This window comes from Barbatula barbatula (assembly GCF_947034865.1).
Source record: "Barbatula barbatula genome assembly, chromosome: 13".
NCBI lineage: Eukaryota > Metazoa > Chordata > Actinopteri > Cypriniformes > Nemacheilidae > Barbatula > Barbatula barbatula.
This window is the reverse complement of record NC_136776.1, coordinates 23,915,231-23,941,125: the sequence shown is the minus strand read 5'-3', so window position 1 is coordinate 23,941,125 and position 25,895 is coordinate 23,915,231. Positions and strand designations below refer to the sequence as shown.

Sequence of the window (25,895 nt, the reverse complement as noted above, 5' to 3'; positions counted from 1 at the left end):
GAGCGGCACTCACTCACTCGAGGCCGGTGTGGAGGGCGGCAAGCGCGCGCAGAGCTGAGCTGCTGAGGTAAAAGTTTACATCTGACGACAAATGTACACCAGAGTTTATAAAGTTAAACAATGATTATGATTAAAATGTGAAAGATAATACTTTACTGAGGTGTTTAATTTCTGACGTGTAATCTAATTAGCGCAGAAATATCACTAGATATAAAAACGGTATCTTTGATATTCAACAAGGACACGCAAAATAAATAAGGACACAATGTTTACATTTTAGAATAATTCAACTTTAATGACGTTTCTTGCAGTTTTGCACATTGCATTGCAAGCAGTTTGAGGGTTAAACATATTAGCATGAAGATTTAAGGAAATACACGGTATGAGGTGACTGTTAGTATAATAATCTATAGGATTGGAATTGTAACGTTGTACGCCTATTCATCGCAACCTTACTTAAGCAATTTTGTGCATGTTTGCCATCAATAAGTAAGGTACAAACAAACCACAGCTAGCCGTGCATTAAAGGGTTTTAAGAACAACCCGACGCAAAGCGCATTAAAATACTTTCATGCATGGCAAGCTGTGGTTTATCCCGCTTATAGTAATTTGCCAAGTTAAAGATGTTATTGATGTTTGTAGTGTAATTTTGGACCACACAGGTGAAAATGCCAGTAATTTATGTCAGTTAATTTCAGATGTAATCAAACTGACCGGAACTACCCGTGCATTAAACGGTTTTAATGCACACCTTTCAGCCAATCAGAATCAAGTATTCAAACAGACCACGCTGTGAATAAAAAACTATTATTGGTCAACTTGTCTAGAGTACTTTACACACTATGGCAGTACTGGCTTCATTAATCTTGTGTCAGAGTCCAGATGACTGAATGCCCGCTTCAACCAAAGTCCTTATTACACTTGGCAGCGTGTAACATATAGTCGAGATGTTGTTGTGTTTCTCTCTCTGAACACAGACTGTCCTTTACGTTCATTAAGAATGGATGCAGAGTTTCTCTCGAACATGTCGAGGTCCATGTGCAGGGCTTCGGCCATCTCTGCTTTTGTTACGGACACAAACTGGCAGTCGCTGGCCAGACTCTTCAAACCACCAGCAGACAGAGTCTGAAACACAGAAAAACACTTGAATCCCTTGACAAATAATGGAAATGTCTCCTACTGTTTGTCTCTAACAGACGTGTCACCTCTAGAATGAGGAATTCAGCTGCACTGACAGGACCATACTGGGTTGATGCACTGATGCATGATGGGAGGTGAAGTTCACATCTGACGAACCAAGACAGAGCTTCATCATCATAATCAATAGAGGCGTTCAGTATGACTTAAGCTTAAGTCAAGGTGTAAATAATATTGTAGTTTTATTCAAATTAGGTTTTTAAATAACAATTTTGTTATGTCCATCATTATGTTCCATCGCTCTCACCTCCGTCTGCTCTTGTTATTGTTTGTGTTGTTGTTATTAAAGTTAGCGTGGTAAGTCAGGTATGAGGCTGAGCCGGGCGAGGCTTCGGTCTCCTCTGCTCTGCTGTCTGCGATCTGTAGGGGGCGCTGGCTGGTCACCTGGGTGGGCATGGTTGTTCCTCTCTCCATAGAGAATGGATTCACATGGTTACCAAACAGGCCACCTGCTCTCTGAACGCACAATGTGAGACATATAAGAGAGGGTAAAGCTGGTTGTACATTTAACAAAGTTCTTTCTCCACCCACCCTGTAGATCCCCTCCTCTGCGGCTTCATCCATGGCTCGGTCCATTTCCTCATCATTGAGAAGATCTCCAGAGATCGCCCGCTGCAGTTCAGGAGCGACTTCTTCCTCGATGCTCCTCAGACCCGCCTGAAAACAACAAATACATCATAACTGCCGTATCGCGCTGTTAGACGCGGTAAGAGACGGAGAGAGACGTGTCACCTGTATCTCCGTGGTGTTTTTGTTCTTCTTATTCGGCTGGTATCCGTAATATTCCTCCTGTCGCTTCATGAACTTCCTGAGATGGTCCTGGATCAGGAACGTGGCGTAAAACTTTCCCACTGTGACCTCATCATCTACAACAAAGAGACATTGATGATACCAATGGCCGTATTCCTACTTGCTAATGACTTTATTGGCATGATCGCTGACCTCCGATCGGTGGAATGACCTGATCAAGCAGTTTCATACTGGTACGCTTCCAGATCTTCTTGATAATTGCTCGCAGCTCCTCATTGGCCTGCTCAAAGTTACCTTCGGTTTTAATTTTCAGCGCCGTGCGCACCAGAGAAAATAGAGTGGCATTAAACGTTACTGTTCCGTCGCTGTTTAGCGGCATGTTCATGGAAATGAGTCTCTGGAAACAAACGTGTTGAAAAAGATTAGTGATGGGAATAAATCCATTTGTTTGTATTTTTTATGATATAATTTGTCTCACCTTGCAGGCGACTCGATGAGGGCAGAACTTTCCGAACCCAAGAGGCGGCTGGATTCTCCTCAGCAACGTCACAACATCCAGATGTTTAATGCGCCCCCTTCAGAACAAACATCACGGTATGTGATTCAGCTTGTATTGCTTTTGTTATTGCAAAATAATTCACTCAGCATTTCACGATTCTAATCTCACAATATGGTAAATTTGTACAAAATGAGTTGAGACAAATTAGAAATGAATGAGTGCCCTTGTATTATTTTTCAAATGCACCACATTTCTTCGTCAAATAAAAATATATTTTATGTCAAATTACAAAACCAAACTGCAATTTTGAAACAAATTACAAAACTACAAAAATGTATAATACAAAAGTTTATTTAATATAAAAAAATAAGACTGTCTTTGCTTTTCTTGGATTTTTAACATTTTACTTTAACAAATATCAGCTTTAATATCACGTTTAAGTTTGCAGTAAACACAGCGTCCCCTGCTGTTCAAAACATGTATTGCGATTCAGTTCACATCTTAACCGGCTTTGTTTTGTCACATATTATAATCGATTTCCAACCGGCTCATGGTGAAAAATAGTTACTTTTAGTGATAGGGTAAGAATCGCAATGCGCTACGATCACGATACTTAAACCACAATATGATTTGATTGCTATTAAAAAAGATTTGCGACATGCTTAGTACTGCGATATCATATTGCTATAAATTATATTTTTTCAAGTGCGAATTCATTGTTTCATTAATTTATTGCGAGTTCAAGGTTTTAAGGTCTGAAAAATTATTGTAATGTTAGACTGTCAAAAAGGTTTTAAGTTAAAATTGTTAGCTTCTACTATGTAAAGGAAACACAGTTGTAAAAAAGCACATTATTTGTTTATTTCACTTTTGTTCAAATAAGCAGTACTTTAGAAATAAAAGTGCACAATACACTACTTAACAATAAATTAAACATAAAAATCATGCGATTAATGCGAATCTAAATTTTAAACTACTCCAGCAGTAGTTTTAATACAAATAGGTTTACCACTATAATAATATGAAGGATCACGCACATTTTGTACAAGCCTCTCTTTTACAATATAACAGAAATCATAGGCTTGATGACTTACGTGGCCTCTGGGTCGTATTCAGCCCAGATCTTCTTAAACTCGTCCAAATGATGCGGCCCCAGAATCGACCAATCACGGGTCAGATAATCAAAGTTGTCCATGATCACAGCCACAAACAGGTTGATGATCTAGGAAAGAGCAAAATTAGTTATATGCTCAAGCGAAAGAAGAAATGAAAGAGGAGATACCTACCAGGAACGCACACAGCATGTAAAAACTCATGAAGTACAAAACGGCGAATCCAGAGCCGCAGGTGTACTCCTCTCCAGGCAGGTAATCAGACTTCGGGTCACAGCGCTGACCGTACAGACAGCCCAACATAATCTCTTGCCACTCTTCACCTGTTGTGCTCCTGGAAACACATGTATCTCTTCATAAACATACTCGGACACACGCAGACGCTGCGGTCACATTGTGTTTTGGCAGCAGAGCATTCACACCTGCGTCTGACCTGAACAACAGCAGCACAGCCTGAGGAAACGTCTGGAAGTTGCTGTTGCGGTTGATCACGCTTCCGTCTATTAGTGCAATTTTTCCAAACACCTGAGGGAAAACACACACAACATCCAATTGGTATACGCTGATACACACATAAGTCAGTGTATGCGATTTACCTGCATGCCAATGACGGCGTAGATGAAGAACAACATGACGATGAGGAGCGCCACGTACGGCAAAGCCTGAAAAACAACATTTCAGTTGCTGTCGTCAGCAAAAACCAGTGATGTCACAACACTGCTCTCTACGTTTACTGTAACATCATAATGATGCAGTGGACCGTCAGACCTGAAATGATTTGATGAAGGTCCACAGCAGATTCCTAATCCCCTCGAAACGATTCAGCAGCTTCACTAGACGCATGACGCGGAAGAGTCTGAACAATGTGATGGACACGCTCATGTTCTCAGAGTCCTGAAGAGCAAACAGATGAACAAGTGAAACCTTAAGATAACACCGACACAAATTATCTTATGTAGAACAAACACGATGAATCTAAAACTTACGGCTATGACCTGCATGGGGTTTACTTCCTGAAAAGAGAGAGAATGAATGAATGATTTGTTGTTGTTGTTGAATGGCGATGGCATATAACGTTCACAGAAATGTTTGTGGATATTTACAGAGCATCCAGTGAGACAGTACAATCCACCCTGAGCCGCAAGAGCTGCCTGGGAAAGAGAAACAACCAAAGTCGGACACTGCCAAGAACTACAAGGGATTCAAATGCTATAATAATGTGGAATCAAGCATCTGACATGGGGAATGTGAATTCATTGCTGGTTTTATAACAGACACAAAAAGCTCATTTCACTGGAAACGTACATCAATTTCACTTAGCATGACATCAACAATGCTGCCAACCACGATTACGAAATCAAAGACGTTCCAGGGGTCGCCGAAATAACCCTGTCAGAGAGAGAAACAAAACACTCAAGCTGCATCCCAATTCCAGTTCACAGGAATCACATTGTCATCTAGGCAACAATGGCCACTTTCATTTCGTGTGAGTATGTCCCAATCCATACATAGTTTTGGAACGCATTAAATGTAAATACTTTTCCATAACAAAAACAGTAAGGTTATAGTATAAGTAGGCTAATTGGGACGCAGCATCAGTTTCTTCAACTATTAGTATTTATTAGTAGTAATTATCTTGTGTTTTAGAAAGCAATCTGAATAAACTTAAGCTCACCTTAGCTTTGAAGGCACCAACTTTGAGGATCATCTCTACTGTAAACAGGACAGTGAAGATGACGTTCAGCATGTCGGACAAATGAGTGATGTGATCCGACTGATTACAGTGCTGAGGGAAAGAAAAAAAAACACGGTTAAACACATTCAGCACACTTCGATTTTACAACATTTGTCATCATTGATCCTCACCTGCATCCCCAGACACATGGTGTTAAGCATGATGAGGAGAAACATCAGGTACTCAAAGTAACACGACGTCACGATGTACCACACCTGGTACTGATACGGGTTCTTTGGGATGTAGCATCTCAAAGGTCGGGCCTTCAGGGCATACTGGACGCACTGACGCTAAAACAAACACACACACACACACACATACATACATATGCATTCATGTACAGTGTATGTGTTATGGTCTGGAGTCTTTATACATCATGTGTCTGGTGTTTGGTACCTGATTTTTGTCCAGCTCACAGTTTTTATACTCCTGCTCTCCCTGTTCCTGAAACGTGACGATAACAAAACCCACAAAGATGTTCATCATGAAGAAGGCAATGAGGATGAGGTAGACGATGAAAAAGATGGAAATCTCAACGCGGTTGTTGTAAACAGGGCCGACATCCTCCAGATTTGAATCGATGGCTTTATACAATAACCTGTACAGGCATTTTTACATAAAATTATTTATTCATGATTCATCTGTGACGACATGAGGGTATTTTCAAATTTTGGTGAACCGTCTTTGTAGACATACTTTGGCCAGCCTTCGAATGTTGAGACGGTGAAGAGCGCCAGCATGCCGTTCAGAATGTTATCAAAGTTCAAGTCGCTGTTGATCCACTCACGCTTACTGAGAACCATGTCATGAAGAGCATTCTCTTGATGTTTTATGAATGTTCCTCTGAAAGAATCACAGACAGCGAAAATCGTTGACATTTCATTAAAACTCTTAAAGTAGGAAGAGCGAACGTTCAACCGTACTTGCATTCTGGCTCTGTCATTTTCAGCGGATCTGTGCAAGCGTAAAGTTTCCCCTTAAAAAGACACAAACATCACGAGAAATCATCAATTTCTCCAAATATTTACCTCATTTCTAATATGGAAATGTAAGATTTGAACCTTGAAAAGCTGAACTCCAATGCAGGCAAACATGAAATCCAGGAGCATTGTGACTAAAACGATGTTGCCGATGGTCTTGATGGCCACAAACACACACTGGACAACATGCTAATAGATGACAAAGACAGACTGAGAAACACTGTTCTCACGGTAAATCTGAAAAAGAAAACGTTGAGATAACTCACCTTAAGACCTTTAGCTCTGTTTATGGCTCTTAAAGGTCTCAGTACTCTCAGGACTCTGAGGATCTTAACTACTGAGATGGCACTCGACCTGTAGAGAGACATGAGGACTGACACTTTACAAAACCACGTTTGAGATCCATCTTCTAACAAAAAAGAAAAGGCATCCCGGTTGAAAAAACTGCATTTGCTGGTTAGGAATGTTAACCAGCAAATATCCAGCTTAAACAGCACAAACCAGCTATCGTGCTTCAAGACCTGGCTAACCGGCATATGCATGTTTTTTCAACAGGATGTCCATTCAATGCTATAATGTTAAATCTAAATGCTTAATGATTAAAGACTTTTGCTAAAGACTCTTGACGTATAAAGTCAATTCCATGGCAAATGGTTTGATATTTTGTTATCTAATGTAATCTTGGAATGTAAAATTGGACTCAAATCTCACTCCATTCCCATGGACAGCAGGGAAACCCCCACAACGATCAGGTCTAATATGTTGAAGGAGTTTCGGCAGAAGGAGCCCTTGTGTAAGAATGCGCCGTATGTGGTCATCTACAGTGAACAGAGGAACAGATCAAACCACAGGAAATACACCTCAAAACACAAGAAATCCGCCGATCAGAACTCTGTGCTCACCTTCAGCACGATCTCTGCCGTGAACACCGAAGTGAAGACGATATCAGCGTACGCCAGAACCTGCAGCACCCGAGAGGTTAAAGGTTACGTCAGGTGCACATGGGATGGGTATGGATCTCTTACCTGGTTCTTGAAGGACATGGGGTCGATGGGGTCCTCAGCAGCCAATGAGATGCTGCTGAGCAGGATGAAGAGGAGGATGATGTTGGTGAAGGTCGTGGCGTTGATGATGCGATGGGAGAGTTTGCGGACCCTGAGCGGAGAGTCAGAAATAAACAGATAATGAACCAGAAACCCAAAATGATTTGTTTTATGTGACAGAATGGCAGGTGAGATTGTACTTATTCTGCGGGCCGAAGATAAAGAAGGAACTGGCCTCCGGCATGGGCACAACCGTCTCCTTCAGCTGTAGGTCTGCCATTGGACGAGGCCGGGGACTGGTGGGAATCTCTGGCTCCTCCTCTTCATCATCACCTAGGCAATGAGTGAGTGTCATGCAGAAGTATGGGAAAAGTTTGCACATTTTCAAAGGTCGATGTTCTTGTGTGAACGCATCTGAAAATGGCGTTCACCTCACCTGGAAAATCAGCCGGTGGAAACGGATCTTTAATCTCGTTTACATTGGATTCAAATTCGTCCACTCTGAGCTGCAAAAAAACAGTGAAATGTAAAAAAATCTGAAGGTTGTTTTTTTTCGATCTGTGTGTATTTCTGGCTTTTGACGTGTTACTTTAGCTGTAGTGGGAATTCCTTCGATTTTGGCTCTCTGCTCAGCCAGTTTCTTTGCCAAAAGTGCTTTTTCCTCCTCACCCTTATCAGGAAGATTTTCCCTGCACAAACAAACCAAAAACACCGGAAGTGTTCACTTAAAGAGTTTTGCTGGAGATTAAACTGCTTTTCTATGTTCCTTGATCTCACCTGAGAAGTTTTTTCTGTCTCTTCTCTTCTGCCTTCTCTTTCTGGGCAGAGGTCAAACTCTCGGCCTCTGCCAGGTTATCCACAGCAATGGCCAAGAACACGTTCAAGAGGATATCTGAGGTTCATTACTCAAGAAAAACACAGAATTCGTGCTGAAGAAACATTTCTGATTCTGCATGAACGGATACAGTTTCCACAGATGAACAGGATGATGAAGTAAATGCTGACTAGTATTCCAGGCACGGCCGGACCTCCGTGAGCCATGATTCCATCATACATGACAGAATTCCAGTCCTCACCCGTCAGGATCTGAAACACAGATTTGTTAGGAGGAATCTGATGTGAGCTAAACAGCTCAATGTTCACAACACGAATCACCTGGAAAACCGTGATGAGCGCTTGAGGGAAATCGTCAAAGTTGCTGCGTCGCACTTTGTCGTCTGGAAAATTGAATTTTCCGCCAAACACCTGCATGCCGAGCAGAGCGAAGATGACAATGAAGAGGAAGAGCAGAAGGAGGAGAGAGGCGATGGAACGCACTGAGTTTAAGAGCGATGCCACTAGATTACTGAGGGTCGTCCAGTGCCTAAAACACAAATACACTCAGGAGGCAGATCCTTCAAAGTTCACGAGACTTCATTTGGGTTTCGGTGTGAACGAAGCACCTGGTGACTTTGATGAGACGCAGCAGTCGTATGCATCGCAGTATGGAGATCCCCATGACGGACATGATGTCCATGCGTACCAGAATGAGCTCCAGGACTCCTACAGACACCACAAAGCAGTCGAAACGGTTAAACAGAGACATGAAGTAAGATGGCAGTCCCATGGCGTACATCTTCAGAAACATCTCCACCGCGAACAGAGACAGCAGCACTTTATTGGTGTTGTCTGTGGAAGCAAAACAATCTGTTATGCTACGTAAAACAGCGGCTTGTTGGACATGCAAGAATGATGTCGACAGAACAGAACCTTGGAAGTTAGTGAGGGATTGTGACTGCTGATGGTGTTCAGTGGCAATGGCCAAAGTGTTGAAGAACACCAGCAATATCACCAGCCAATAGAAAAGTCTGGACTTCACCCAGACGCGACACTTCCTCCTGAAAAAACGGTTCCAGCGACGTGCATGTCGACTGAAATACACAGAAACCCAAGGCAATGAAATAAAAATCGAATCCTGTTGGGAATATTCTCATTGGTTTTCAGCAGTACTCACACGTAATACATGAGTTTGTTCAGTCCGTCCAACTCATAAAGGCTTTCTGTTTCCGATCCGTCCTTCTGCAGTGGAAGAAGACCTGTCAAACACACCTAGGTCAGTCTCGGACCATTCAAGCCCAATACGAGTGTTGACCCGTGAAAACTGTGTGTTGAGCACCTTGGCCCTCCTGGTCATTGTCCATGACTTCTGCCTGCGTGATCCAATCCATATATCCCTTCAGATCCTCATCCAACTGTTGCGTCTCTCGTAACTGCTGATACTCTCCGCTCCGAGAACTCTTTTCTCGCTCTTTAGTGAACTCGCTAGAGAGACAAACAGGGGGAAAGGTCTAGTACGGCCAGCACATAACAAGTCGGAGGTTTGGCTGCTCATTCAAGTTTTCACAATATCAAGTCATCATAATACCAAAATAATGCAAAAGTATGTAGAATATGTATTTGTCTTTAACACCATATTATAAAATAAAAAACAATACAGTAACGTAACAATCCTCACAAGAATATTAAAATAGCATCAAATAGCAAATATAATTGGTTATTTTTATAATCTACAATCTCTTACATTTTAAACTGAGGATGTGAAGATGATGTCGTCTTGCTGTGTAGATGCAGCTAATGTGGAATGTGTAAATACAAATCTGATCCAACTCAAATGATGACAAAATATCATTCGAATTTAACAGTGAGCGCAGATGGAGGACGGTGGATGTAAAGTTCAGATTGCAGATCATCCTTGTTTTATAAGGTTTTACAATAATTACGGTTTTCTGACATAATTGCGATGAGATGATTATTTTATATTTGTGACCGCCCTACATTAGGAACAGTATCCACAACTTTAATTGGTAAAGCGTTGTTAGAAGCTGTCAATTTAATTTTATATAGCAGATTTTGTGACAGAAACATCTGCAGACAGACTGACCCGCACAGAACCCCCAGAACCAGATTGAGGATGAAGAACGAACCCAACAGAATCAAGGTGACGAAATACAGCCATGGCCACTCCATTCCGATCGCATCGTTCACCTGAGAAAACAAGACCTGCCATCAGACATCATTCAAACATCTGTGAGGGTCAAGATGAGATTTACTGACCCAATACAGAACATCTGTCCAGCCCTGTGTGGTGATACACTGATACACAGTGAGCATAGAGAAACCCAGATTATCAAAATGTGTGATGCCGTTATTGGGCCCGGGCCATCCCCCAAGACACTCGCTTCCGTTCAGAGTACAGCGCCGTCCGTTACCAGCCTGAGCGCACGGAGACGCCTTCTCATTCTCTACCGTCGCGATGATATCTGTTACAGAACAAATACAATATTACATTAAATTTGAATTAAAAAATGCACTTTGAAATGGTTTATTTAGTTAGTTATGTGCTTCATCTGTTTGTAGATGACACTTGCTCAGTCTTTTTTGAGGCTTATCTAACATGAGTGCATTTACCCGTCTCACCTGTGCCAACATAATAACACGTTTTATGCATTTTGCATTTAAACAGCTCCAGGCCGATGATGGCGTAGATGGTGACCATGAAGAACACCAGCAGGGAGATGTGAAACAGAGGCAACATGGACTTGAGAACGGAGCTCATCACCACCTGCAGGCCTGGAGGAGTCATTACACTTTAATGAGCTAACACACGAGAGAGATATGAGAGAGATGAGCAGATACAGGTGATGGTGACTCACTGGGGACCCCGGAGACGAGCCGCAGGGGCCGCAGGACTCGAAACGCTCTGAGAGCCTTCATATCGAACCCTCCCTTCTGTTCCACTGGAGCCTCCACACCGCTGATGTTATTGATGAAGTCCACCACTATAGTGAACAACCTGAGCGAGATCACAACAACACACAAGTATGTGAACACGTGTCATGCTAAGCATTCATAATATTATAGTAATATAGGAAGTGTGTGTGTGTGTGTGTGTGTTTATTTTACCCCATAGTCACAATGACAAAGTCTAATATATTCCAGCAGTTCCGTAAATATGCATCGGCGTGAAAGAGAAGTCCATACGCCACGATCTTCAGGAAACATTCCGTAGTGAATATGATGAGGAAAATGTACTCCAGACTCTCCTGCGAACACACACAAAACATTGAGATGAATGAAGCTGTCAGCACAACAACACTCACGTAGGTATTTGCGTCTGTGGTGCTTTTCTCGTTTTGTTTTGACTTTGAATATCTGTCTCAGCATGTCTCAGTACATTCTGGCAGATATCCACACTGACACGTTCAGAGTTTTGTGGGAATGCGGTGAAGAGATGCGACGGACTCTTGGTCTCCTCTGGTTTCAGAAAAGGCATTCAGAAAATGATTCTTAAACAGTCACTGAGAACTTTATAGTCAGCATGGCACCTACTATTAGTGTTTTTTTAAACAGACAGACAGATATAGAGTTCTTTACTACTTAATATTTTTATTGCAAGCCTTCTTACAAAGATCCAATACTCTGCTGTAGATTACACTACTAACAAACTGAAATATTATATTATAAACCACCACATCCTTTAAATCATACCACAGTGATAAAAGCGTCCTGGTTACGGTTAGCGTGTGGCTAATTTTGAAACCACCACACATTCAAGCCGAACGCCTTACGTTTGAATCACCTGTTTCCTTCAGTCACTTGTGTCAAGGTCACAGCACACAAACACACTTACAGGGGTTTAGTGGAATGAATACCAGCATCAATCATTCTGCTTAGAGGCTTTAAAATGTCAGAGCTCTTTAAACAGGGTCTTTAATGGGAACAAAATCTTGGGTTCAACATTTGCCATTGAGAAGTCTGTTTTATTTGGTCTATATGCTGAGTCTAAGAGTGTAAAGTATGTAAGGGTACTAAAATTTAAAGACTGAGGTTCAATTTCATGAAGGGAGGGCCTATGGAGTGATGTGTATGAGGGCAAAGACAACGGATTAAAGTGATAGTTCACTCAAAACTTTAAATGATATCATACTGTAATGGCAGAGAGTATAGATTGTGATTTATATTATTAGATTAGATGATTAGATTAGATTCAACTTTATTGTCATTACACATATACAAGGACAGTGTAAGGAAATGTAGTTTAGGTCTAACCAGAAGTGCAATTAGCAAGTGGAGGATATACAGTTAGAACAAAAATGTTACAGTTAGAACATTATGTAAGAGCAGCGACTATAGATTGTGATTTATATTATGTAAGGGCAGCGACTATAGATTGTGATTTATATTATGTAAGGGCAGCGACTATAGATTGTGATTTATATTATGTAAGGGCAGCGACTATAGATTGTGATTTATATTATGTAAGGGCAGCGACTATAGATTGTGATTTATATTATGTAAGGGCAGCGACTATAGATTGTGATTTATATTATGTAAGGGCAGCGACTATAGATTGTGATTTATATTATGTAAGGGCAGAGACTTTAGATTGTGATACATATAAGGGCAGCGACTATAGATTGTGATTTATATTATGTAAGGGCAGCGACTATAGATTGTGATTTATATTATGTAAGGGCAGAGACTTTAGATTGTGATACATATAAGGGCAGCGACTATAGATTGTGATTCATATAAGGGCAGATACTCTAGATTGGGATTTATATTATGTAAGGGCAGCGACTATAGATTGTGATTTATATTATGTAAGGGCAGAGACTTTAGATTGTGATACATATAAGGGCAGTGACTATAGATTGTGATTTATATTATGTAAGGGCAGAGACTTTAGATTGTGATACATATAAGGGCAGCGACTATAGATTGTGATTCATATAAGGGCAGATACTCTAGATTGGGATTTATATTATGTAAGGGCAGAGACTTTAGATTGTGATTCATATAAGGGCAGTGACTATAGATTGTGATTTATATTATGTAAGGGCAGAGACTTTAGATTGTGATACATATAAGGGCAGCGACTATAGATTGTGATTCATATAAGGGCAGCGACTATAGATTGTGATTTATATTATGTAAGGGCAGCGACTATAGATTGTGATTCATATAAGGGCAGATACTCCAGATTGTGATTTATATTATGTAAGGGCAGCGACTATAGATTGTGTGTTATATTATGTAAGGACAGATACTCCAGATTGTGATTTATATTATGTAAGGGTAGAGACTATAGATTGTGATTCATATAAGGCCAGATACTCTAGATCGAGATTCATATAAGGTTCTGTCGTGAACAGTGAGGGAACAAGGACAGAGGACCCAAGCGCAGACAGCTGGTAATGGGTTAACAAAGGACATTTAATAATAAATACAAAACAAAAACCCACAAGGGCTCGACTCGACTCGACTAGACTAGATTTACGTAACAATACAGGACAAGGCGGGTGACAAGGATAACATCACACAATGATCCAGCACAAGACCGAAGACACATGGGGCATTAAATAAGGAAACAAATCAAGAGGGACACTAATGAAGAGACGAGAGGGCGAGAACAGAGACGAGACCGGAGAGAGTGTATGGCAAGCCATAAGGACAATAATTGCCTCTCTCCATATTAAGCATGAGGTTCTGTCATGATCCTGCCACTAGACCAAGAGAAACATGACATGATGCGGCAGAATCATGACAGGTTCATAAATTTATGTTGTGTTGAACGTGAGACTCTCACCAGGTTACTGTTGGTGTTGTTTGTATCTTCTTCAGGCATCGGCAGGAAAACAGCCAGAGCTACACAGTTTGCAAAGATGGTGAGGAGGATGATGATTTCAAACGGTCTGACACACACACCTTTAGGGAAAAATCACGGATTTGAGGAGAGTACTGACATTACATCAGTAGATTCTCTCTTTAAGTGTGAAGGCAGAGAAAGTGTTTCTGTAGTGTATGTCTGCATTGTCACTGTGCTGACATTCACTGAGCTTAACATGTCTGTATTTAGCGAGCAGGCTAATAGAACAGCTGTTCTCTCTCTTAGAATATCAGAGCGTTGGGCTTAAACACCGACACACACAAACAACACATAATTGAGCTCTTACTGGACTTTATTCCATCATTTAGTTGATAGAAATACTGACCGCTGAGTTTTATTTTGAACTTTTATGAATACTTTCACTGTCCACATGATAGATCATGACTATACCAGTCATTTATTAACCAATCATTTTTCATTTAGAAACTGAGAACAATTTTGTCTTTTAACAATTGCTTTTGGTCTCTTTTTAATTTAAGTTCAATCACAATAATGTTGAAAACTGTCTCTGAGACACTTTAAAGCTGCAGTTGACACTATCGTCTGCTTGAAATATAAAACTCCATATACAAGGTTGAAAAACCTGACATTCCAGCGAAATGCAAACCAAAATCTCCATTTATGAATCAGTGTTATAAGGCTTCTGTTTTAAACCATGTTAAGATAAGGACAGTTTAAACACTGATTGTTTATTTGCTGCTTTTTGTTTATTTGCAACAGAAACAAGTTACATATTGCATTTTTAATAACTTACAATTCGGTAAATTATTTGCTAACCCACTTACTGTTTAAACTGTGTAAAATCATAATTTAGTTTGAAAACACATTTCAGAGGTGTTAAAGGATACTTCCACTCAACGATGCTGATACAGGCCTTGCGGAAAGGGTTCTTCAGCGTGAGGAAGAGGAGGGATCGAGCAGGTCGCGGGTTACCGCCCGTGGCCTGGAGTTTCTTCAGTTTTTCTCTCTGTTTTCTCTTGAGAGTCTCCTCATCCATGATGAAGGAGGTCATGGTTGCATCGCCGCCTCCCTCCATGATCAGATCAGAACAGGAATTCTGGAGATCAAGTATTCAGTTGTAAAGTTTTAGAATTCTGTAATTTTTCCAATGTCCTTTCTGTGGGGATCTCAGGACTCTATAATTAACGTTTTAACACCATTGGCTTCCCCGTCTATAAGTCACCGAGTACACTTCTCTCGCTCTCCGTTAGCAGTGCAGCTGACTTCAAATATAAATATAGACAATGCATGTCACTCAGTTGAACTGTGTGTGTGTGTTAGAGGACAACAGAGTAGCACACGGTCATATTCACGTAGACATAAAGGGACAAAGAGACATGATACAACACGGGCATAACTTGGAACGATCCCATTGGCTTACTGTATTTGGAGAATGTGACATCACCGTGCTGGCAAACCAATAAGTTGCCAGATGAGATCAAAGATAAATCACGCTGTGATCTTTGGTTTCACCTTACAGCCTTCTCTCGTTGACTCCATTCTTATTGAGTCTCCGATCAAATCAAAGACGTGTCCAAATAAGAAATTATATTTTGCATAACAGACATTAAGCATAAGCATCGGGAAGGTTGTCATGAAAGTGTCACGATGACACAAAATCAACTTTGCACATTATGCACAAGACAATTTCTATTGTGCTCCTGTGTTTGTGTTTGACTGGAAATGACCTTGACTTGTTTTCCTTGTTAATCCTGAAAAAAGATTTACAAAACGAATAACAGTTCAACTTCAAGTATAATTTATTTTTATTTGAATTAAGAGAGGGTACAAAAGCACAGTTCACACGAGCACAGAGAGTTCAAGAGCAGAATCGGGGTGTAGTGTTGATTTCAGGGCTTTTTTGGGCGTAGTGACCCTTTTGCCCTCTGAACGTCTCGAACTCCCAGCCGACTCCTCTGAGGAGGTGTCAGAGAAAGAAAGAGGTGATGCCGCTCCCACGTTCTCCTCTACTCTCTCTGGTTTCTCCACCAAACCCTGTAGGTACTTGATATAGCGGATGGCCGCCCGCAGAGTTTCCACTTTGCTCAGACGTTTGTCAGCGCTTCCGTTCGGCAGGTGATCTCGGAGTTTGGTGTATCCCTGGTTGACGCACTTCACACGCTGACGCTCCCTCTCGTTCCGCTTCTGGATGAAGGCGGGCTCAAACGGACATTCGTACACACCCAGGCCAGCGTGGAACGGCGGCAGGTATGATAGCAGCGTGGCCCCGCTGCAGTACGAGGCGTCGTAAACTCCCTGCTCCACGCGGGACGGGTACAAGAACAGAGGAAGAGAGCGACCCAGCGGTTCAGGGTGAAGATGAGGGTGCTTGTCATTCCCTCCGTATCCAGCAGAGGGCGAAATGCCACGATGTACGCCGGTCCTGCTGAGATGCCAATGCTTGTCTGGTGTATCCATATTGAGGCGAGATGGGATATCAAAGGCCAAGAGCTGGAGCCCAAAGACAAGCCCTGGGAAGTTTATCTAAGGCCGCATGTATTCACACGGATTAAACTGTGTTTCCTGAGGCGAGGAAGCACCATCGTCCTCCTCATTTAAATCCCCGGAGTTTGGAAAACCTCTTCCGCTTCTCTTTGATAGCCTGTGAAGGATTTTGAGAAAGAGACAGACTTGGTTTAGAGTCAGAGACTTCAAACACACTTCAGATTAACATAATAACCATTTAGACTGAGGTTCAAACGCGCCGGATAAACTCGTGGACGGTCCTAACAATTAACACGGATCGGCAATGAATTCACCAAACAGACAAAAAACCTCACAAGTGCAAATTAGGATCTCAGATTTTGATGTGTTCAATACATGATTCATAAAAAATGTAAAGTCAAACATTTGTGACTTTCGTCTTAAAAAAACGAAGGAAGATAATAAAACTCCCGTGTCAGGATATTATTAAGCAATTTAATTTTAATTTATGAACATATCCGCGCTTGTTTGAGTATAAAGCTTGAGGGCAAATGTTAAAATGATGTCTAATGTCTCTCTCTCGTCATTCTCTGTGGAATTCCCCTCATCTGTTAAGGGCTTTAAAATTGTTTTTAGTTTTTGAGGTCTTTGGTCTTCAAAATAAAGCAGTATATAGATTCTTTTGTGTAAAAGGCATGTGGGACTGTTGTCGACATTGGGCACAACGGCAAAAGTGCTCAATAATGTTACGTGGAAGATAACATATCACTAAAAAAATGTTTTATTCTAAATATTTGTTTAGAAATTAATAAATATAAATCGCTGATAGAAGAGCGCTGAAGAATATTTATTTAAATATAATTTTAACGTCTATAAATCCCCCTTAATTTCTGTAAGATGTCTGCTAAAGATCTGAAAAACATCCGCTGTAAAATAAACATCTGCTAAACATCTAAGAAAAAGCAGTTTTACATCCATTCTAAATCATAAACATCTTACAGACGTCTTCTAGAGGTCTATATGACATCTGACAGCAGAGACACATCACAGATGAGCATACAATGTTTTTCAGATGTACAGTATGTGTGTTGTCAGGGCTCTTTCCCTTTAGTTTACTGTTCACTGTATAAAAACATTTCTCTTAGCAGAGCAAAACAAATAAACTGCTTTACATGAAACATCCGGACGGTTCTTACCCGAGAGAGATGAAGATGAGCAGATGAAGATCTCCTGACACACAGTGATGTTACAGGTGAGCTCTTACACCTTTACCTGCAGACCCGTAGCTCCGCCCCTCTGACCAGTGTGTGTGTGTTTATACTCTTACATGAAGATTTCAAAGGCAGGATGAGACTCAGGAAGAGATGGATTTTTGTTTGGTGTCAGAGTCTGAAATTACAGCAGGGTGCAGACAGCTGCAAACCATTGTTTACTGATCTCAGATCTGTCAGTCCAACACCAAAACACACAGCATAGAGAGACACAGAACTTGATGTTGAAGAAATGCATTGCTTCTGGATATACAGACAGGAATCATTCAGCGTGTTGATGTTAGAGGTAAGATAAGCTGCGGGGTAACAGAGCGCTGTCATCATTGTCTGGATGTCCCGTTCAAAACACGCCTGATGGGAAACCGATTTTATTCAATGACGACCAGATTACTTAATAAAGCACATAGACACATGATGAGTTTGAGAATACTTTGAAGAAGCATCACGTTTAAAGATCTCTCAGCAGTGGCGGATATGAACACACACACACACACACACATCGCCCTGAGCGTTAACCTCTCAACATCTCACACACACTCGCTTTCCTCCGTCTGTCAGAAATGATCGGACGTGATTGTATCATAACATCATGTCGGAGGTGAATTTCCACAGGTGAGATTGTGTCCAGGTGTGCTCTCGTGAAAACCTGATGACAGTAACACTTTAACCCGTGTGTGTGTGTGAAGTGTTTATAGTGGACTGTACATTAGATGTCCCTGACAGACTAAAATACTTTATTCTGCATACAGCTGGGTTGTAAAAGTATGCACTTGTAAATATTTTAAAATATAAAAATACTTGTAACTATTTAAAATACTACATTGTTACTAACTTTGTTACATTCCATACTTAACTGTGTGGCATTCATTTATATAATTTTTCCTTTTTTTAACGAATGTCAAACAAACATCATCATCATCAATCACTTCAATATAGGTATTTTATTCCAATATTCTATGTTTTTGTTTATTTATATAAGACAGTAAATTGTGTTTCATTGTTTATTATCCTCAATTTACTATATTGTCAAATATTGCACATTTATACAAAATGTTGAAGGATGTGTATTGTTAATACTATCATGCTATTTGAATCCAGTATAATGTGCCTGACTATAGTCTGTGTTGGCTCACTGCTGTTATCTGTACTGTGGATGGTTTGATGCCGACAGGTGGCGCTCAAGCTGAAAACACATCAGCAGGATGTGGACAGACTCACAGAAAGACTTGAGAGGAGAAATAAAGGTGCAGATGTGATGATGGCGCTGAGAGCTGCTCTGCTGAAGAGTATCTGGTACGCTTTCACTTCTCTGGACACAGAGGACAGCGGGAAAGTGTCCAAATCACAACTGAAGGTGAGACAGACAGACAGGCAGACAGGCTGAGAGAGAGACAGACTGATGTTGAGATGTGTGTTTTGATACAGTCGACTGTATGTGTGAGTCGTGTTTGTGTTCTTAATCGGTTTTGCCTTCAAACACTTGAGAGCCGTCTCTGTTTTAGTTTTTCAAATGTGTATAATGTGAATTTAATGTTCGTTTAGAATGTTTATGTGGTCCGTGATGTGATGTGTTGTGCGTTATGTACAATATGTTTATATTTATTCAAGTGATTTGTTATTTTATCAATGTCTCTGAAATGTGTTTGTTCAGCGTTAATCTCGCTCACACTTTGTGGCTTTAGAAAGATCAGCTTCAAACACATCAGCTTGTGTGTGTGTGTGTGTGTGTGTGTGCGGGTACAGGTTTGACTGTACTTGTGTTTGCCGAATGTTTGAAAATGAAAACCAAGAATGAGAATTCTTTAGCGCTTAGTTGTCCTCATGCTCACATATTTTCAAAATATCATCTATGTTTCACAGAAGACTCGTATAGACGTAATAAATGATGACAATCTATTGAAATGTTTTGAACTCTCTATTTGGCAACTAAAAAGGTTAAACATGTCGGAAACTGACCTGTGACCAGTGTTGGTTACTTTGAAAAAGTCATTCATTTATAGTTACTAATGACATTTTCAACAGTGTAATTACATTACTGTGCAGATGACTCTCTCCCAAAAGTATTTAATTACTTATTGCTAATTATTTATCTATATCCCATATCAACCTTACTTAGTGAAGGGATTCAAGTATAGACACGAAACGGCTCTTAATTCATTCAATTTAATGATATAAAATATACTTCTGATATACTTCAGAAGTAACTGTAATTAAATTACAGACAATATAAGAGTAATCCCTTACTTTACTTTCTAATGGAATTTAATGGAAAAGTAATTAAGTTTGAGTAACTAATTACTTGGTAAATAGTTACATCCAACACTGCCTGTGTAGGTTCTGTCTCATAATCTTCACAGTGTTTTGAGGATTCCCCATGACCCCACGACCCTCGAGAGACACTTCAGTGATGATGATGATGGTCCCGTGTCCAGTCAGGGATACATGCCCTACCTCAACCAGTTCATACTGGACAAGGTGCCGCTCCATTACACAACCACATCACACATGAGATCTCTCTTCATTTCTCTTGTGGAATAACTGAGATCCGTGTGTTGGGTTGCCAGGTGGTGGAGGGAACGTTTGTCAAAGAGGAGTTGGATGAACTCTGCTGGACTCTGTGCTCCAAGAAATACTACCGTCCCGACACGCACCGAGTTCTGTCCAATCAGGACGCGCTACGACTCTGGTGTCTCTTCAACTTCCTGGCGGAGGACCGGTATCCACTCGTGCTCGGGCTGGAGGAGGTGACCAGACCGCCTGAAACCAAACGATATGTTTGATCTGATATTATGATGCAATCGCTCTTGTGATTGGTGCAGGTGGAGTATTTGTTGAGGAAGATCAGCAGCATGATGACGGTGGAGTTGAACTGTGTGGACGTGGAGGAGTTTCTGTCGCAGGACTGCGTTCCAAAGGACGGGTTGAGCGTCTGGAGTGTGCTGCAGGTGGTGAACGCCGCCGCTTGGAGTCAAGGGGTTGACGGGGAGGGCGTCAGTATGGCAGTGGAGAAGGTTTATCGAGAGATAGTGGGGAACGTCCTGAAGGAGGTGAGATGATGAAACGGCCGTGTGGACGGTGTTATGATGTGTTGTGTATGAATACTGAGTGTGTGTGTGTGACAGGGTTATCTGTGGAAGAAAGGTCATTTACGCAGGAACTGGACAGAGCGCTGGTTCTGTCTGAAGCCCGGCTCTCTGTCGTACTTCATGAATGAAGACGGTAAAGAGTGTAAAGGTGTGATCGAGATGGATCAGAACTGCTGTGTTGAGGTATTGTGGCGTGTCACACGGGTCTGGTCTCCTCCTGAGTCGTCTGTGGGTGTTTAACGCTTCGCCTCTGCTGTGATTGACAGGTGCTGTCTGAGAGAGATGGGAAGAGATGCATGTTCTGTGTGAAGACCCTCAACAAAACATTTGAGATCAGCGCATCTGACTCCAGACAGAGACAAGAGTGGATTACAGGTCCAAACACTCCTTCTGTCTTTCTGCACTGTATCACTCCTCCTGTCTCACTGCTCCAGTGTCGCTCTTTCTGAATTACAGCACCTGCCTCTCTTGTTCTTTCCTTCTGCCCTGTCTCACTGCTACAGTCTCACTCATTCTGTCTTCCTGTTCTTTTCTCACTCATTTTGTCTTACTCCTCCATTCCCACTTATTCTGTCTTCCTGCGCCAGTCTCACTCCTCTTATTACACTCCTCCTGCCTCGTTGATCCCCTCTTCCTCTTCCCATCTTTCTCTTTCCGTCTTGCTCTTCCTGTCTTCCTTTTTCTGTCTCGCTCCTGCTGTCATAATTTTCCTGTATAACTCATTTCGCCTCCATTTTAATGTCTCACTCTCAGCGATTCAGACAGCTCTGCGCCTGTCTGTGGAGGGTAAGAACTCCTTGCACGAGGAGCTGAGGGCGCGTCGGCAGGAGCTGCGTGTGGAGAGGAACCGGAGGCAGGCACTGCGGGCGGAGGAGACGCGTAGGCTGCAGGAGTTGCAGGGCGAGCGCGAGGAGCATTTGGCAGAACTGGAGCATCTTAAGGAGGCACAGAGACAAGCTCAAGCCTCCTTACAGCAGGAGGAGCAGAGGAGGCTCGATCAACACGAGGAGCTGCAGAAGACCCTGCAGAGACAGCTGCAAGAGGCTCAGGAGGTAAGCAGAGAGAGAGGAGGTGATGTGTGTGAAAGGCAGAAACTTTCATCTGGACGTCCCATGAAGTTAAAATAATGTCTTCATTCAAAACTAAAAACTTTTTTATTTTACATAAATTATTTTGTAACGATCTAAGCGTGCAGAATGTGCTCTCGAAGCGACGTATACAGCCTTCAGTGCATGTGTGTGTTTGCAGGCACGTGCGAATCTTCGTGCAGAGGTGACTGTACAAGACCTGGAGGTTGAACATCAGCGCAGGAGAATCAAAGAGCTAGAAGATCTTCATCACAGACTGCAAGAAGCTTTAGATCAACAGATCAGAGCCCGACAGGAGGAGGAGACTTATAGATACACACAGACCAGGTACATACACACACACGCAAAGAGAGAGAGACCAACAGTGATGCTGCTTACCAGAGAGAGACAGAAAGGTTGTGATTAGTGATCGAAACAACTTGCCGAAACTTACAACCCACATGCTTTTTATATGACACACACACGTTATAATGAAAATAGACGAGGTGTCGTTAGCTAGAGGCGGGGTTACATCATTAATGGTTGTTTTTGTGGAGACATGTGTTGGCTGTAACTTGAGGAATCTAGCTTTGAAAATATAAGCATACGTCGTTTTTATGATCAAATTTACGCTTATATTTTCGATTATTCTTAGCGATTAATTGTGGTAAAATAAATGATTATTCTGCGTATTTAGTAGAAAATGAAGGATTATTCTAGGTATTTGTGCAAATATAAACGTTTATTCTAAGTATTTATGGTAAAACTGACTATTATTCTACATTTACGCATTTGGCAGACGCTTTTATCCAAAGCGACTTATATTGCATTATTCTGTACATTCTGTAGTATGTGCAATCCCTTGAGACCCCACCCACGACCTTGCCGGTGTTAACGCAATGCTCTTACCACTGACATACAGGAAATTAAAATTCTGGGTCGTTGTGCAAAAATAAGCAATAATTCTGGGTATTTGCTCGAAGATTAACAATTATTATAGAGTATTTATGGTAAAATTAACGGTTATTCTTAGTATTTGCTCTGAGATTCACAATTATTTTGAGTGTTTGTGGTAAAGTGAACGATTATTCTGGGTGTTTGTGGTAAAGTGAACGATTATTCTGGGTGTTTGTGGTAAAGTGAACGATTATTCTGGGTGTTTGTGGTAAAGTGAACGATTATTCTGGGTGTTTGTGGTAGGGTGAACGATTATTCTGGGTGTTTGTGGTAAGGTGAACGATTATTCTGGGTGTTTGTTGTAGGGTGAACGATTATTCTGGGTGTTTGTGGTAAGGTGAACGATTATTCTGGGTGTTCATGCAAATCTGGTCGATTATTCTGGGTGTTTGTGGTAAAGTGAACGATTATTCTGGGTGTTTGTGGTAAAGTGAACGATTATTCTGGGTGTTTGTGGTAAGGTGAACGATTATTCTGGGTGTTTGTGGTAAAGTGAACGATTATTCTGGGTGTTTGTGGTAAGGTGAACCATTATTCTGGGTGTTTGTGGTAAGGTGAACGATTATTCTGGGTGTTTGTGGTAAGGTGAACGATTATTCTGGGTGTTTGTGGTAAAGTGAACGATTATTCTGGGTGTTTGTGGTAAAGTGAACGATTATTCTGGGTGTTTGTGGTAAGGTGAACGATTATTCTGGGTGTTTGTGGTAAAGTGAACGATTATTCTGGGTGTTTGTGGTAGGGTGAACGATTATTCTGGGTGTTTGTGGTAAGGTGAACGATTATTCTGGGTGTTTGTGGTAAAGTGAACGATTATTCTGGGTGTTTGTGGTAAAGTGAACGATTATTCTGGGTGTTTGTGGTAAAGTGAACGATTATTCTGGGTGTTTGTGGTAAAGTGAACGATTATTCTGGGTGTTTGTGGTAAAGTGAACGATTATTCTGGGTGTTTGTGGTAAAGTGAACGATTATTCTGGGTGTTTGTGGTAGGGTGAACGATTATTCTGGGTGTTTGTGGTAAGGTGAACGATTATTCTGGGTGTTTGTTGTAGGGTGAACGATTATTCTGGGTGTTTGTGGTAAGGTGAACGATTATTCTGGGTGTTCATGCAAATCTGGTCGATTATTCTGGGTGTTTGTGGTAAAGTGAACGATTATTCTGGGTGTTTGTGGTAAAGTGAACGATTATTCTGGGTGTTTGTGGTAGGGTGAACGATTATTCTGGGTGTTTGTGGTAAGGTGAACGATTATTCTGGGTGTTTGTTGTAGGGTGAACGATTATTCTGGGTGTTTGTGGTAAGGTGAACGATTATTCTGGGTGTTCATGCAAATCTGGTCGATTATTCTGGGTGTTTGATGTACATGGCCGATTATTCTGGTTGTTTGTACAAAGATCATCGATTGTTCTGATTGTTTGTGCAAAGCTCATCGATTATTCTGATTGTTTGTGCAAAGCTCATCGATTATTTGGGGTGTTTGTGGTAAGGTGAACTATTATTCTGGGTGTTTGTGGTAAAGTGAACGATTTTTCTGGATGTTTGTGGTAAGGTGAACGATTATTCTGGGTGTTCATGCAAACCTGGTCGATTATTCTGAGTGTTTGATGTACATGGTCGATTATTCTGAGTGCTTGTACAAAGATGGGGGATTGTTCTGAGTATTTATGGTAATATGATGATATAATGTGTATTAATAAGAGAGATGACTGTGATAATATTACTTTCCAGGCTGTTGGGAGAGGAGGAGGAGAAGGTGAAGTCTCTTCTGGCTTTACAGGAGGAACAGGAAGAGCAGCTCCTTCAGACTCAGAGAGAGAAACAGGAGCTCCGGCAGGAGATGGAGAAGAAGACTCATGCTCTCGGAGAGGCTCAGCATCAGCTGGAGAAAGTCCGGGCGAGTCGACGTCGAGTGGATCAGGACATTGCTGTGAGCTCAGCACTGTGTGTGTTTGTGTGTGTCTGTGTTTCTTCAGCGTTCTTTTATACTCATGAAAGCTTCTCCTCCGCAGGCCGCTCAGCGTAAACTCAGACAGGCCAGTACCAGCGTCAAACACTGGAACGTTCAGATGAACCGACTCATGCACCCCATCTGCCCTGGAGGTATGGCCACTCAAACACACTATCGTTACGCACTAAAAAGTATGTACTTCAATGTTGAGAAGGAGGTATGACAGGACACACTATCATCAATAAATGATAGGTAGGGATTCAAATGTTAGAAAGCAGTAATAAATGCATTGTTGTATATGAATGTGTAGAAAGATTATTTACATTTTCATACATTTTAAGAAGAAACCATCGCACTTTCTCAGCATTTCTTAACTGCAAGGGGTTGTGGGTAATATAAGTCCCAAGACTATCAAGAGTCAAATTTGGCACATTGGTTTCAATATACTGAGACTTGGAGTGCCTTATTCTATTCTAAATCTAAAGTAAAGCAGTTCTTTCCATATTGTGTGAACTCTTGAGTGTTAAAGATATGATCGTTTGTCTGTTGTCTTCTAGAGAGGAGATCTTCCACCAGTGGCTCTCTTGTCCCTGCGGTCCGTTCTCCTTCTGTCAGTGAGACGGAGTCCATAAACAGACAGAACAGCTTTGACTGCGAGGAGAACATCACACACACTGACAATATGGACTACAACAACACAAATCCATCTGATGCTGGTGATCAATAAAACTGACGTAAAGATGAATAGATGTGATGTAAAGGTGTAACCTGACATGAATGCCGTTTAAATGAATAATGTGTTAGTTGTGATCACGGTGAGTCTTGGTGCGCAGCGTGTGGGAGATTTGAGTGAAACTCTTGTGGTTTAACTTCCTGTTTCCTGTGTCAGCAAAAGATGTCGTGCTGTGTTTGAACATGAGCTGCTCTGTATCGAGCTGTGAATGTAAATAAAACTGTACATGAGTGGAGAATCACTGCTGTCAGTCTGTGTGTGTTCAGACATTATAATGAACTTAAATACCCGTCAATCACGTGACCAATCTAAACTTATATCAGACATTTCTGATCAGATCACCAACAAGACAAATCTGACCTTCTCTGATTAAAATCATGCCATTCTT

At 41.4% G+C, this 25,895-nt stretch overlaps 3 protein-coding genes across 9 annotated transcripts; 1 reads left to right on the top strand and 2 right to left on the bottom strand.

Annotated features, from left to right (window-relative positions):
- The first annotated feature begins 15 nt into the window (after nucleotides 1–15).
- Nucleotides 16–25,895, top strand: def6b (DEF6 guanine nucleotide exchange factor b). Of its 7 annotated transcripts, none has more exons than XM_079471202.1 (18): nucleotides 22–67; nucleotides 1,736–1,903; nucleotides 2,433–2,541; nucleotides 10,819–11,174; nucleotides 11,295–11,455; nucleotides 13,980–14,023; nucleotides 17,598–17,701; nucleotides 18,892–19,074; nucleotides 20,055–20,195; nucleotides 20,285–20,464; nucleotides 20,540–20,767; nucleotides 20,843–20,989; nucleotides 21,073–21,181; nucleotides 21,560–21,858; nucleotides 22,055–22,221; nucleotides 24,555–24,753; nucleotides 24,836–24,926; nucleotides 25,332–25,895. In XM_079471202.1, the coding sequence occupies exons 7-18, from the start codon at nucleotides 17,693–17,695 to the stop codon at nucleotides 25,499–25,501; spliced, it is 1,923 nt and encodes a 640-aa protein (XP_079327328.1). In that variant the 5' UTR covers nucleotides 22–67; nucleotides 1,736–1,903; nucleotides 2,433–2,541; nucleotides 10,819–11,174; nucleotides 11,295–11,455; nucleotides 13,980–14,023; nucleotides 17,598–17,692; the 3' UTR covers nucleotides 25,502–25,895. The 7 variants fall into 7 exon arrangements, with proteins under 7 accessions (XP_079327326.1, XP_079327328.1, XP_079327330.1 ...); XM_079471204.1 differs by having other exon boundaries at nucleotides 17,595–17,701; XM_079471201.1 differs by having other exon boundaries at nucleotides 1,736–2,180.
- Nucleotides 272–15,061, bottom strand: cacna1sa (calcium channel, voltage-dependent, L type, alpha 1S subunit, a; the record flags this gene model as incomplete). Its single annotated transcript, XM_079471947.1, has 42 exons — nucleotides 272–1,125; nucleotides 1,206–1,287; nucleotides 1,445–1,653; nucleotides 1,729–1,854; nucleotides 1,930–2,063; nucleotides 2,140–2,344; nucleotides 2,426–2,522; nucleotides 3,541–3,668; nucleotides 3,733–3,892; nucleotides 3,992–4,083; nucleotides 4,155–4,220; nucleotides 4,327–4,452; nucleotides 4,545–4,571; nucleotides 4,662–4,709; nucleotides 4,864–4,947; nucleotides 5,234–5,344; nucleotides 5,425–5,583; nucleotides 5,690–5,891; nucleotides 5,990–6,136; nucleotides 6,217–6,269; nucleotides 6,355–6,462; nucleotides 6,540–6,627; nucleotides 6,985–7,091; nucleotides 7,176–7,235; nucleotides 7,299–7,428; nucleotides 7,517–7,649; nucleotides 7,753–7,822; nucleotides 7,906–8,005; nucleotides 8,094–8,208; nucleotides 8,282–8,402; nucleotides 8,472–8,679; nucleotides 8,759–8,984; nucleotides 9,066–9,226; nucleotides 9,310–9,391; nucleotides 9,472–9,617; nucleotides 10,237–10,340; nucleotides 10,410–10,615; nucleotides 10,773–10,925; nucleotides 11,009–11,148; nucleotides 11,259–11,398; nucleotides 13,945–14,050; nucleotides 14,874–15,061. 42 exons carry the CDS (start codon nucleotides 15,059–15,061, stop codon nucleotides 916–918), a joined length of 5,358 nt encoding a protein of 1,785 aa, XP_079328073.1. The 3' UTR covers nucleotides 272–915.
- Nucleotides 15,826–16,999, bottom strand: LOC306903027 (achaete-scute homolog 3-like; the record flags this gene model as incomplete). Its single annotated transcript, XM_079471946.1, has 1 exon — nucleotides 15,826–16,999. The coding sequence occupies exon 1, from the start codon at nucleotides 16,441–16,443 to the stop codon at nucleotides 15,826–15,828; it is 618 nt and encodes a 205-aa protein (XP_079328072.1). The 5' UTR covers nucleotides 16,444–16,999.

Excerpts from the sequence above, each read along its gene's own strand:
- def6b (XM_079471200.1), top strand. Across the intron at positions 19,075-20,054 it reads TGTCCAAATCACAACTGAAG|GTTCTGTCTCATAATCTTCA; the intron begins GTGAGACAGACA and ends CTGCCTGTGTAG. Across the intron at positions 24,927-25,331 it reads GCACCCCATCTGCCCTGGAG|AGAGGAGATCTTCCACCAGT; the intron begins GTATGGCCACTC and ends GTTGTCTTCTAG.